This window comes from Hemibagrus wyckioides, linkage group LG09, assembly GCF_019097595.1.
Source record: "Hemibagrus wyckioides isolate EC202008001 linkage group LG09, SWU_Hwy_1.0, whole genome shotgun sequence".
Classification (NCBI taxonomy): domain Eukaryota; kingdom Metazoa; phylum Chordata; class Actinopteri; order Siluriformes; family Bagridae; genus Hemibagrus; species Hemibagrus wyckioides.
This window is the reverse complement of record NC_080718.1, coordinates 10,594,763-10,609,199: the sequence shown is the minus strand read 5'-3', so window position 1 is coordinate 10,609,199 and position 14,437 is coordinate 10,594,763. Positions and strand designations below refer to the sequence as shown.

At 39.3% G+C, this 14,437-nt stretch overlaps 1 protein-coding gene across 1 annotated transcript; it reads right to left on the bottom strand.

Annotated features, from left to right (window-relative positions):
- Window positions 1-6,380: 6,380 nt before the first annotated feature.
- Window positions 6,381-14,291, bottom strand: bub1bb (BUB1 mitotic checkpoint serine/threonine kinase Bb). Its single transcript, XM_058398305.1, has 10 exons — window positions 14,159-14,291; window positions 13,933-14,010; window positions 11,546-11,706; window positions 11,378-11,437; window positions 10,682-10,826; window positions 10,390-10,586; window positions 10,110-10,273; window positions 9,840-10,018; window positions 9,532-9,629; window positions 6,381-7,077 (listed from the first exon to the last, which is right to left on the bottom strand). Exons 3-10 carry the CDS (start codon window positions 11,683-11,685, stop codon window positions 6,783-6,785), a joined length of 1,278 nt encoding a protein of 425 aa, XP_058254288.1. The 5' UTR covers window positions 11,686-11,706; window positions 13,933-14,010; window positions 14,159-14,291; the 3' UTR covers window positions 6,381-6,782.
- Between the last annotated feature and the right edge of the window lie 146 nt (window positions 14,292-14,437).

Sequence of the window (14,437 nt, the reverse complement as noted above, 5' to 3'; positions counted from 1 at the left end):
GGAATAACACAAAAGCTTTTACTACTTTTGGGGTTTTAAATAAGAATGGCTTTCCTTCTGTTCTAAAACACCAAATGTTATAATTAGTGACACATTTTGGCCTTTGCAATATACTGTATGGACAGAGACCTGAGGAAAACTATGAATTTTGTCTATTAATTGCTTTATCCATGTCAGAGTTGCTGTGTATCTGGAGCCTTTTTTGGGAATATTACAACCAAAGCTGGAAAACACCCTGGATGTGACAGCAGTACATCACAGGACACATTTCTGTTTAAAAAATACATTAGGCCATACTGTGTCTAACCCAAAATTCAGCATAACCTTTTTAAGCTAACAATATCTGACTTCAGCTGAAATGCTAAATAGTTGCCTGGTACATAGTATAACTGGTTGAATGGTATTTGTTCTGTTTTCTGAATTAGAAAGGCCTTAAAGATCTTAAACAACACATGATCTTAGCAGATTAGATGATAGCTTGTAATTTATTTTTTTTTAATGTTTGCACTGCCCACTGCCGTTCTGCACTTTGCCATGTTGCTGCACCTAATTAGACCCAAGAGAGGTGCAACATCAGGAGATCTTGACCATAGTGTCAATGAAGTGCCATAAATTGAGCCACCAGGGACGATTCCAAGGGTAGACAGGGATATTGTCCAAATCAGGGGACTTAAAATTCCCAGTGGTGCCCTTGACTGATCTATGAACACTGGAGGTTGTAAAAAAAAAAAAAAAAAAAAGTAGAAGAAAGCATAGCGAGCACACAGATCTGTGAGACATCTGGTGGACCAATCCACAAGCTTCGGCTCTTTTATACACTGGCAAGTGTCAAGTAATATCAGATTAGTAACATTATGCCTAGTTTGTAACAGCATTATAAAGTTGGCTCTCAGATCAGGGGGGTTTCTAGAGTTTGAGCAGTACCTCGCAAGAATTTTACAAAAGTGCTTACAAATTTCTACATCTCATACATTTTAATTTACTGTGAAGGGCTTTGTTAAAACTGCCTATGTATGCTTTTTTAGGTATCAAAACTGTTACTGTTGCTGTTACGGATGATAACAATGGAAATCTCCACATTGTTATAACATGAAACTAGTTAAACTAACTTAAATATAAAAAAAACACTAAATGACAATCACATTGTGGCAAAATGCAATAAGCGTTTTCAAATTAAAAAGCTAACATCAAGTATCTGATAAATAGGATCTGGAATACGGGATGTCCTCATTTAATGTTAGCCTGGTCATTTCCTCTCCTCAGTCCTCAGCCACAGTGTGGTATTATGAATTATTGCCTGTCTATAAGTGGAGGTTTCCACAGGGAAAAGAGTACAGAGGAGGAGCACAGTGAAGGGGCGGGGCATGTGATTGAAAAGGATGTACAGGATATTTTTTTCTCTTCAACTCGCATTACAGTCAGCCGTCATGCTTTAAATCATTCATGTGATGTAAATGATAACATTCAGTGAATAGGAAAGAATATTTTCAGACTGTAATCCACCTCATCAGACAATGATTTAGCAGCAAAATTAAATAAAAAGTGTCTCGCAAAGTCCCTGCCTCAGATATTCCCTTTGCGCTAGCAACTAACCAATGCAAAGGTAGCAGAATAGACAGTGAAATAATTTTAATTTCATGAAGCATGTCATTTGAATTAGGACGGCTAATAAAAATGATAATACTTTTTACTTATCTGAGACTTTTCATCTCAAAATCAGAAATACCTGAGCTGGTTAACCCTATGACTGACAGCATATAGATTTGGAAGAATAAACAAGCACACAGTCATTGATGCTCAGACCCAGACCCAGTCTTCCAGTCTGCTCTGGTGCTTTTATTTCTACACTGTTTTTCACATCCTAGCTAAAACACACAGGTCTGATGGTATACTTCTATTATTGAAGCCTGTCTGCTGTTAAGCCTGTGGGTTTAACAGCAGTTTCTGGGTTTAACATCAATAAAGAAAGCTTTTTCCCTTGTTGTTGCTATATCTCTGTGTGAGAAATGATCCTGGCTGTAAGTGTGGTCAAGAAGTGGAAACTCCTGGTGTCACTCAGATGACCAAAAGTAATTATGTAAAAAAAAAAAAATTCATCAGAGTGTGCTGTTATAGAAAAATAATCCCTGGCAGGGTAATGTGATGTGGACTGACATGAAAGAAAATGGCCATGACCACCCAAAGTGGATTATTTTCCATCAACAGTGGAATCAAATATTTTATTCCCTTTATTCTTCACACAGAATGAATGATTATTCAAGATTGGCATTATGTTTTGTACATTTTTAATAAAAAAAAAGATTGCATTGAATTGACTGCAATGGACAAATTATTTCTCGTTATAGCAACGATAATTACTCACCAGGCTCGCTTTTTTCCTTTCTCTTGAAGATAATCAGACAGTGGCTTGTCATAAATCATCTTACAAGATATGATAAGATTTTACCATATCAATGATTATAAGTTAAATAGCTTGTTTCCTCCCCACACTATTTTTTTATTAGCCAATAGTTGTGTATATCATCAGAAAAATAAGTTCCAGTGAATGAGTCAAGATTCAAATGTTTATTTGTCACATGAGCATTTATAGCAGGTACAAAGGTGCAGTCAAGTGACATGTAACAGCTCTGAAGGCTGGGCATATGATCTAACAATAAACAGACAATAAAGACAATGTATAGAAAGTGCTACAAAAGAACAACAAGAGCTACAGCAAACACATAAACAAATATCTATGTACATTTAAAATTAGAAATAAACAAAGGTTTTAGAATTTTGAAATATTTAAAACAGAGTAAATATTCAATACATTACATATTAAATATGCAAGACTGCACTATATTCTATGTTCATTTAAATGTGATACTGAGCATGTTAACTATTTTCTACAAAATGCCAGATGTCTGATCTCCTCTCGTGAAGCATGCGATCAGATGATTTGATCTAAAATGGATCATAAGGTTTTGTTCAAGCTCGTGGAGTCCATGCCAGCGAGTGCACAGTGTCATTAGAGGAAAAGGGGAATACTAAGAAATTCTGCAAATATTTCTACTTTTCACAATAAATGCAAAATACAACAATTTTCATTATTGTTCTCAAACATTTGAACATGTGTGTATGTATGTATGTGTGTGGGTGTGTACAGAATATATACAGTTGTGTGTGCTTATGTGCAAAGGTACCACGTGAGATGTGTGAACAGTGTGTGTGTGTGTGTGTGTGTTCATTTAGTGGCCAGAGGAGGTAAAATATTATTCATAATATGGCCTGAAAGAAGAAACTTCTCCTTAGTGTCTCTGTGATAGAGGAGGCGTCATAATTTCCACACCACAGCCATCGCAACAGCCCTGTCTTAAGTTGTGCTCTAGTCCTGCTCCACCTGGGGTAAATGTCCTGCAGGCTGGCAGTGCTGACCTGATGATGCATTCAGTAGAGCTCAGCACCCTCTGCAGGGCTTTGTGGTCCTCAGCACGGTAGTTGGTGGTGATGTTTCTAGGGAAGATGCTGTCTATGGTGACAGTGTAGAAGGACTTGAGGAGAGTGTGGAGATGTCAGAGATGATAAAGATGCTTTCTCACCTTCCATATTGTCATTGCAGACAAAACCATGCTGATGTGTACACTGTGTATGTTCTCTTTTGGTCTTTAGTTTTCCTGTCATTTACAAAAAGGTTATTAACTTGGAATCATAAATTATGTGTTTTTTTGGTGACCAACACAGTGTTAAACTTTACAATGGTGTTAGACCTATACAGCTATGTGTGTACAAAGCAGTGGCCCAATCTGATTCGCAAAGAGCCAGAATTTCATTCAATCAAGCAGGAGACACATCTGATTCCAGCTGTTTAATCAGCTGATCTTGGCTTTCATTAGACTCAGGAGTGTCTTCTGCATGGTTGAAATGAAAACCTGCACCCATACTTCCTGGGTATTGGGCACCCCTGGCATAGAGAGAACAACAGAGGGCTTGAAAAACAGTGCTCCAGTGTTGAGTGTGAGGTTGTTTGAGGTGAAGCCACCTGTACTTTCATAAACTTGAAATAAACTGTGGCATCATTCATGGATGTTACAGGTAAGTAATCAGTGAGCTAGAATGCTGGACAGAAAGGATCCAATAAAGTCTTTATGAGTCTCTCAAGCCACTTCATCACTAAAAAGGTCAGGCCACTGGACAGTAGTTTACCTCAGCTGGGGTGGATGGCAGGCGTTTGTTAAAAAAAAGAAGAAATAAGATAAAATCATACCAGATCTTTTAATTTGCATGCAATTTTTGAGTGTAGTGTGTCGGTGCACAGATAAGAGCTAGCTGGAGACGGTTTCCTTCCTTCCAACAATAATGCACACCAAAGCTATCTAAGACCACACCTTGTGAAGAATCCTCAACCTGATAATTGAGGGGTGACCAACTACATCCACAAGGTTCTTTGCATTAAAACATGCTTTAGAGTTTCAAACACAACTAATAAACACAAGGAACATGAGTTGTTATTCATATTTATTCATCATTGTTCATCAGCAACAAATGTTAGTTCTAGGTGAGCCATTAGGACAAAATTAGGAAAATGACATTAAAGCATCTTAAAAATGAAGCAGCACAAAAAAAAAATAAAAAAGCATATACACATATAAACACACTGGCCACTTTATTAAGTACTCTATTAGGTACTTTATTAGGTACTTAATTCATGCAATTATTTAATCAACCAATCACAGGAGCACAATGAATAAATGATAATACAGATCATGAGCTTCAGGTAATGTCCACATCAAACATCAGAATGGGGGAAAAGTGATCCTAATGACTTTGATTATGGCATGATCATGGCGTGGTTGTTAGTACCAGATGGGTTGGTTTGAATATTTCAGAAAACTGCTGATCTCCTGGGATGTTCACACACAACAGCCACTAGAGTTTACACAGAATGGAGAGTGTGAAAAACAAAACACTTGGCCAATGAGTTTCTGTTTAGCACTTCAGCACTGTTAAGACATCGGTTTGTCCCTATAAACACACATACACACGTTCTATCATACCCATATTTCAGATTTCTCCCACTTTGCAGTTATTATAACCTCCACTTTTTTAGGATGGCTTTCCACTAGATTTTGATGGTGGAGATTTGTGTTCATTCAGGACATTCAGGTTCTTTCACTACAACCTTGGCTAACTATGTGTTAATAAAGCTTTCTTTGTGCACAACGGCATTGTCATGCTGGGACAGGTTTGAGCATTTTAGTTCCAGTGAAGGTTAATAGTAATGCTACAGCAAACAAAGACATTATCTGCAATTATTTGCATCGACCTTTGTGGCAACAGTTTGAGGAAGAACCACATATGGATTTTTTCTCTCTCTCATTTTCCTCTCTCTTTCTCTGTTGAGCTATACATCCTGCTCCCAAACTCCCAGTGTTCTGAGTTTCCAGACCTGTCTGACCCATCTACATGCTCAACCCCTGAGTGGAGTCTCGTCGCTTGGTGGTGCTCATTGCTGCTGGGGATAGAACCACTTGGAGACTATCTTTGAATTGCTGTTGCATCAGCTTTCGGCAGGAAGGAATTAGTGCTAAGTTTATAATGAACTCAGAAACTACACTGACCTATTAGTTCAAGAGCTCTTGGTCTTTGTAGAAAGGAGATTATCCACAGTTACATTATTTACTGTCCAGTGTTACCCAAATGAGGATGGATTCCATTCTGAGTCTTGTCTCAAGGTTTCTTCCTCAGATCATCTCAGAGTTTTTTTCTTGCCACCGTTGCCTCAGGCTTGCTCATTTTAGGGCTAAATAGTAAATTAACTTTAAACATTCTATGTTTCTATACTTCTGTAAAGCTGCTTTGAGGCAATGTCCATTGTTAAAAGCGCTATACAAATAAATTGAATTGAACAGAATTTCAATTGGATGTGAAGGTCAGATGTCCCCATTTATTATACATAAAATCCTACATCAACATTCCCCTTTCAGTTTAAGTAGAACATCTTAATTTATTTTTCAGTGTATTGAGTAAAGTATAAAAAAAAAATACCACCAAGGTATTATTACTTCATTTTCCCACTGAAAGGTAACCAGAAAAAGAGATATTTCCCCTCATACAGCCAGAGAAAAAAGGCAACATTTTGCTTAACTCTAAAACTGACATTTTAAACCTGACTAAGATGTCAAGTCTGTCCTTTTTAACTCTCTTTACTGTCAACTTAACATTACAGATTTTCCTGCTGTGCACTTCTCATCTGTCACTACATGTTCTGTCCTCCTTTTCTTTCCTAATGACTAAGCAATTACTCTGAGTGTATAAATGATTAATAGGACGAAATTTTTCAGTGGCACATCTGCCTCAAATTTCTCTTCATGCAACAAGCCACCTGTGAAAAAATCACCATGAGCACTGCTTACAAACTGCTTGTGTTTATTAAAATGCTGTTCTCTTCAAGGTGTAGGTCATACAGTAGCAGTGTCAACATGCTCAAAAACTGCAAGAGCTTTTTAATATAAAAGGTTTATACTAGACAGCCACTTAATTGCTAAAACAACAAGACAGTGAGAGTGGTTTTATATATAAAAAAACTATATGTACAAAAACACATGGATAAGTATAACTATAGAAATAGAAATCTGGTCATCGGTCAAGCATCAGTATATTTGAATGAGAAGGTCCCAGGTACTGAAACATTACCAGCGATCAACAACACCACAACTCCTCAGATTCTATTTCTTTAGCTACAAACAACAGGACAAACATAAAAAAACAACACTGACTGTCTAAATCTAAACTATATGCCCTGGTCAGTCATTTTGACTAGTATGAGGCTCTTCTTCGCTGCAAGCAGTTTCCGGTTTCTGGCTGCATTTCTGGCGGAATCGCTCAGCACGCAGCTCTTCGAAGGAAAGCTCGGTGACCCCACTGAACAGCAGCTCCTTGCAGTACATGCTCTTCTCTCCACTTTTGTCCTCATCTTCCTGCTGGAGCTGCATGTGCTGCTGCAACTCTTGTAGCCTCTTCAGTGGTGTTTGCTCCTCACGACGCGGCTTCCTGGCTGATAGAACAGTGTTCACTGCTGGGTTTATCTTACATGGGGTTCTGCAGGAAGAACAGCATAATCCAATTAAAAATCATGTGTATACACACACTGAAAGTCTTTGATAAACACATTTCAGTAATCAATAATAATAGTAATCAGTAAACAGCTGTTTATTTCCTGCTTACACAGGACTCTGTGTTTAAAAAACAGGACTTTTCAAGAATGCCATATCAGGAGATAATCAGTGTTATTCACTTCACCTCTCACGGCTCATAATGTTATACCTGATCGGTGTATATAAACTGATCAGCCGTAACATTAAAACCACTGACAGGTGAATAGCATTCATTATCTCATTACAGTGAAAGCTGTCAAAGTATATATTACACAGCAAGTGAACAGCTAGTTATCAAAGTTGATGTGCTGGATGCAGGTAAAATGTGTGAAATTGTGATGGCTAGATGACTGGGTCAGAGCATCTCTAAAACAGAGATGCCAAAATTAGCCTAACTGCAAGAATTGTTCAGTTGTTCAAAACTATTCAGATCCATAGAGGCTCCACCTCACAATTTACAGGACTTAAAGGATCTGCTGCTAATGTCTTGGTGTCAAATCCACAGCATTCTTGTGGAGTTCAGGCCTTCACGGGTCAGAGCTGTTTTGGTGGCACAAGAGGGAGCTACATGATATTAGGCAGGTGGTTTTAATATTATGGCTAATCTGTTTGTATGTTTACAATTACAGCCATCTGTTATTATATTATGTTTATTTGCACTACAAGCTACATATGATACTTCATCCATACAAGAACTTTATCACTGTTATTTTCTCTTATTGTCCTGTTCTTATAATTATTGTACTGTACTGTCTTGTACCGTTTACATACACATGCACTTTATAAAGTTCTGTGTAGGTCTGTGTAGCCAGATTAAGGTCTGTGTCAATGTTGCTCAGTGTTGTTTTATGTCACACCAAGGACCAGGAGGAACAGTGTTTTGTTTCACTGTTAGTATTAGCATTAGACGTCACGCCCACTAACTGCTGGCTGAACGCCTGATGCATATGGCACACAAAATAGGAAACACTAGGAATTTTGAAGTAGTCACCTAATTTCCAGGAAACGTGTATGGTTGTGTTTTTAACAATCCTCCCTGAAACAAAGCTGTCATGATGCTCTACTTCCCTCATGGAAGAAGGAGGCTGCCTTGTTTAAAACGAGAGCTTACGAGGATCAGATTGACGTGAAGGTCACAGTACAGACTTTCTAAATTGCACGACTTTCTTAAATGGATGATCTGTGGTTGCACATCGGTCTGTTTCAAATTTAAATTTTCACGCCCCTAAACATAACGAACTGTGATTGGTTACTTTACATGTCAGTCAGACACTCTCTTGGGTTTTCAAGGACTTTTCAAGCATTATTTTTTTGTTTTTAAAGGTCTATACAAGAGATGTCATTCAAACATTTTCCTTTTTAAAAAAATAAATAAATAAACAAACAATCTAAATAAATAAATACATACATACATACAGTTGTGTCTCAAGAAGGTAATTTTAGCCAGGCATTGTTTTTCCTTCATCATGAGCTGTCTAAATGAGTGCGTGAATAACAGGAGAAGGGGCTACAGCAGTGTGTCATTTTTTGAGTGAAAAGATCATATTTATTGTTCTTTCGGCTGCTCCCGGTTTGGGGTCGCCACAGCGGATCATTTAGTCCGCATGTTTCAATTTTGGCACAGGTTTTTACACCGGATGCCCTTCCTGATGCAACCCTCCTATTTAATCTGGGCTTGGGACCCGGCTTCAGTGGCTGGGTTAGCGCCCTGCCCGGGAATCGAACCTGGGCCGCGGTAATGAGAGCGAGGGATCCTACCACTGGACCACCAGTAGGCTGAATAGGTCATATTTGTATTTTATCAAAAAGTAGTTTTAATCATTTAAATACTTAAGCACCACTGGATAAAAATGGCTATTTTCCAGTACTTAAATTTCAAAAAGTGAAATTTGAGTACTTAAAGCATCTTGAATGAACCCCACTGACTTGACTTTAGGATTAAAACTACAACCTCCAAACAGCAGTTGCACCACTCAGGAGCCACTAAGCTCTCTCAACTTGTCACTCAGTTCTTCCACAATGTGAGATTTTGTCTGCAGCAGCAGAATCAGGCCACATTAAGAATCAGTAGGGTTGTACATTTTCAATCCGAACATTACTTGTTGAGGGACAACCTGCACCAGGAATACAAACAGTTTATACATAGGGCATGAAATGAAGGCTTCTCATCCTATATAATGCATTATCTATTCAAGAGGGAGCTATTTGAGACTCAAGGCCCATTTTAACACGTGCTTTAAACATGACCGCAAGTGTCCTAGAAGGCAATGATTAAGATAAACTAGACATAAATTATTCAGTCATTAGCATGTACACTAAAATCCAAATGCTCAAGGGCTAATTGGCATGTGTTAGCGTGATAAGACAAGCGGATTGCGGTATCTCAGAGAGCACTCACACAACAGGAGGCTGATCACTCTCCTCAACAAAGGGTTGGAAATTTGGCTTGGGTGGCGGAGCGATGACACTGTGGCCAAAGCGGGACTTCTGAGGCAACTGGCAACAAGAGAGAAAGTATCAGTGTTAATGTGTTCAGATGTAGATCAAGATAATACTAGTACTGACAGACACAGAGACAGACAGACAGAGACAGACAGACAGACACACACACACGTCAGTTAGAAAATAAAATCTTTAAATGGAACTTTATAGATCGACTTTTTCCCATAATTAAAATAAAACACAAATGAATGCCATGCCATGCACCTTAGCATTACTCCATTTATCAGGTTTCTGTTCATTCTCCTTGGCCCTAGCAGTTGGAGGGGCTGGCCAACTTTCTTTGAGTTCCTGCGGCTCAGGGTGCTCCTTATTCTCATCAAATATCACGAGTCGACTGTTCTGACCTGGCCTGAGTGGTTGTTTAAACTGCAGCCCCCTGGCATCTGTGCAGAAAGAAATTAATAAGCTATCAATGTTGCATATTATCATTTGCATCTCATTCATCTTTTTTATGTTAGCAAATCAGTTACTCACAGCCTACAGTTCCAGCCACCCTATTGATAGGAGCAACAGCTTTCTTCTTTCCTTTGGCTTTCAGCTCTGCGAGTGAAGCCCTCTGAGGATCATGAAGCTCATCATCGAGTTCCTGATTAAGTGCTGATGTCATCATTTGCCTACACACACGTGCCTGTAAAGCCCTGAGGGGAGAGAGATCAGGATTTGCTTACGGTTATGTCGGAGGTGTCTGAAGGGCTTTGTGAATCACATTAAATCATGAAAATCAATTTCTATAACAAATGAATAGATTTCATACTTGTGAAATTGCTGTAGTCTGTCTAGAGGTTCAGCCCCACACTTTAAACCTTCCTGGAATACGCTGTCCGCCATCCGTGAGTTTCCCCTTTTCTCATACTCCTCAGACCATGCAATGTAAAACGACGCCTGCATTGTCCCTATTCCCTGAGCTTGCATGTACCGGTAGACATCCAGTGGATCAGAACAGCTTTCTGTCTACAGGTCAAAACAACAGATCACAAGGACATTATTGCATCAAGTGTGTATATGAAGGGGGGGGCACTGGGATGCTGTTATGTAAGCATACTTACAAATTTGATCCAAAGGTCAACATAACGGGAATCGTTGTGATACTTTTTTTCTTCTGTAAACTTCATGACTGCTCTTTCTAGAAGAATATTCAAACCGCTGTCCTTACCACCCTGTGGGTATGTCTGTTCTATCCACTTTATGTACCTGAAAAAGCAAAAGGCTGTCAGCTTCCTCGGTCACATGGCAAATGGATATTAATGGGGCTTTCACACGGGCAGTTTAGTCTGAAACGGAGCGCGGTTTGCATGAAAAATTTGTAATGTGAAAGCTGTCATGAGGACCAGGAAATGCACAGCGGTACTAAACCCGAGGCCACCTGTAGGAGGTGATGTGAGTTCGCTTCCATTGGAACTGTGCTGTGATTCCTGTGAACGTGAACAGGTACACAGGTCTGCACTCAGGAAGTAAAGCAACCTGTGCATGTGATGCTATCATGTAGTTTCCACAACATTTTTTACAGCACATAATTGAAGAATAAATAAATAAATTAAAAAATATATATGGTGAGTGAGGATGTGTTCTTCGTGTGAGTTTGTGAAAATGAATCTAAATGCACCAGGGTTCATTATAATCAAGTGAATCTAAAAACCAAACCAACGCTGCAGGGCACCAGGAACAATCACACTCCGATTCGGACAACAGCAAACCTGCCCAGTCTGAAAAGCACCTACGAATAATGTTGAAGATAATCTCACCTATCCCAGACATCCAGAGGGTCATCTCCATCATACATCCGAAGCTCTAACTCGTATGCTCTAGAAATTACCACAGGAAAAACAAACCCTTACAGGTGAAGTCATTGTCACAAAACAAGGCTTCGGTGAGTAGCAACATGACATCTAGAACAGAAAAGAAGTGCTTACTGCTTTTGTTGGTTGATGGCACTAGTGGTGCCCTCTTGCTGCTGGCTGAGTGCTTGGTGCAGGGTGGAGATGTCTCGGCCACGTTTCAGAGGCTGGATGTTCTCTTTGCATAACTCCCACTCCACCTCTCCCTCCGCCATTGTTAGCTGACAGCCGACAGACTAGAAAAGGCACATTACATCGCTTATCTCACAGATCTGTATGAGAACTAAAAAAATACCAAGAATCAGTCCCTTCAGGATTTCTGCAGGTTTTTTTGTCATTGTTATGGCCAATAATGGCTGTATTTCCCCCCGCAACTTAATTGTTACTGCAGTGCTTTTCCTTTAGCGGAAACTAGGCAATGGGCACTGGGCAATAAGGATGAAACTACATATCATGCACCAACCAAAACACAACAATGAACAATGGTTTCTTGCTAAAGAGCTAATACTACAGAATGGAGAAAAAGTCACATTCAGGGGCTGGACATACACAGATCAGGCATAACATTATGACCACACGCCTAAAATTGTGTTGGTCCCCCTTTTGCTGCCAAAACAGCCCTGACCCATCAAGGCACAGATCCCTGAAGGTGTGCTGTGGTATCTGCCACCAAAATGTTAGCAGCAGATCCTTTAAGTTACACTTATAAAGGATACTTTTGATAGATACTGACCACTGCAGACACCCCACAAGAGCTGCAGTTTTGGAGACGCTCTGATCCAGTGGTCTAGCCATCACAATTTGGTCCTTGTTAAACTCGCTCAACTCCTTACACTTGTCCATTTTTCCTGCTTCTAACACCAACTTTGAGTACAAAATGTTCACTTGCTGCCTAATATATCCCACCCACTGATCCCATGGTGAGGAGATAATCAGTGTTATTCACTTCACCTGCTAATAATTTTATGGCTGATCAGTGTACATAACACAAGAGAGTGTTTAATTGTATAATCATGATGTTTTGTCTAGATATGAATCACAACGCATCCAAGAGTGATGGACAATGTAATGATAAGAAGAATATCTCCCAAACTATTTCTTTTACACTTTTTAAATATTTTATAATACTGATGTCCAGAACACTGTGAGACACGTACTAAAACTCCAATTTCTGAAAGACCAATTTTCAGAGCACTTTGAAAGCATACATTTAATCTATCTTATAACAAAGAAAAGATTCTACCATTTTAAATAAGATTGTTTCGGACAGTGGGAGAGGACCAAATAAAGCAAATAAAAATGTGAATTACTGAACACTTAGGAAAACTAATTATATTCATCCTTCATTTTGCACTGTTAAAACATTCAAGTCACACACACTTATGTTGAATGTTACTTCATATTTTAGATCTTTTATAATCTATGCAAATTAAAATTCAATTTCAGATGATCTGACACAAATTCAAAGCAAATTCATACTTTAAGTCCAATTTCTAAAGACATGATTCTTGTTCTGTATTGTACGTTGAACTATTGTACATTATGAATAGCTCACATATGATGAGCTAATTAGTTAGTGTGTAACTTTTCAGTTCAACTCTTTCATTTTAAATGCTGTAAATTGACAACAAAAATGCAGCTGCTCACTTCAGGCCTTGTAACGATATACATCACACACCCAGACAGAGACACACACACACACACACCAAGACAGAGACACACACACAGTTCAACCATAACATTAAAACCACCTTTATAATATTGTGTAGCTTCTCCTTAAGCCATCAAAACAGCTCTGACCATTCAAGGCCTGGACACACATCAAGAGACACACCCGGAGACACACCCAGAGACAAAAACACACCCAAAGGCCGACACACCCGGAAAAACACCCATTAGATTGAGATCTGGAGAATTTGGAGGCCAAGTCAGCACCTTGAGTTCTTCGTCATGTTCCTCAACTCATTCCTAAACGATTTTTGTAATGTGACAGGGAGCTGAAAGGGAACACCATGGCCCTGGAAGGGGTGAACTTTTTCAGCAACAATGTTTATGTAGGTGGTACATGTCAAAGTGACATCCACGTGAACGCCAGGACACACCAAAACATTGCCCAGAGCATTACACCGCCTCTGCCGGATTACCTTCCCCCCCATGGTGCATTGGAGCGTCAGAACTGGAGCATGTAGCAATCTAATAAGGTGGTCCACCTTGCAACTTACAGCACTTAAAGGATCTACTGCTAAAGTCTTGGTGCCTCGAAGGGTCAGAGCTATTTTGGGCGAGGGGCCTACACAGTATTAAGCAAGAGGCTTAAATGGTGGTTATGGCTGGATGGTTATCTTACTGTCAGTTTGCAAGCAAGTACATTCAATAACAGCCAAGGATGAGGGTTTACTATCTTCTGCTTGCATGCACGAAAATTATCAAGCTGAGAAAGCACATAAACAGGTTATAGTTACCTGTGATCACACTTAGAGAAGCGTGTCTGTTCCCAGCTCCTAAGCTCCTCGGTGTTAGCTGGCTAATCAGAGGGCTTACTGCAAACAAAGAATTCACAGTAATTACATCATTTTCTTCCCCTGCGCAATACTTTCCCTTTCATAATCAATATCTAGACAGAACAATCCATCAATTACAAACTCATATATGCATTTATTTATTGACTGATTCATTATTTTTTTTTACCGTTGTAGGCTGGTCAGATCCGTCTCTCTGCAGATTTGAACCAAAACCGCGAGGAGACTGTCAGCGCTCTGATTGGGTAAACTCTGTTCATGTGACCCAACCCAACCTTCCGGCGTGCACTTATAAATAAATACTCTGAATTACAGATTATTTTCTGATAAATATTGTACATTGTTTAATGTCGATATTTTTTGCAAATTAGTATAACCTCCGGTTTTGTCGTTATCCTGCTAAATCATTACGCGGCTGAAAAACGAACCCTGCGCTTTACAAAGCATT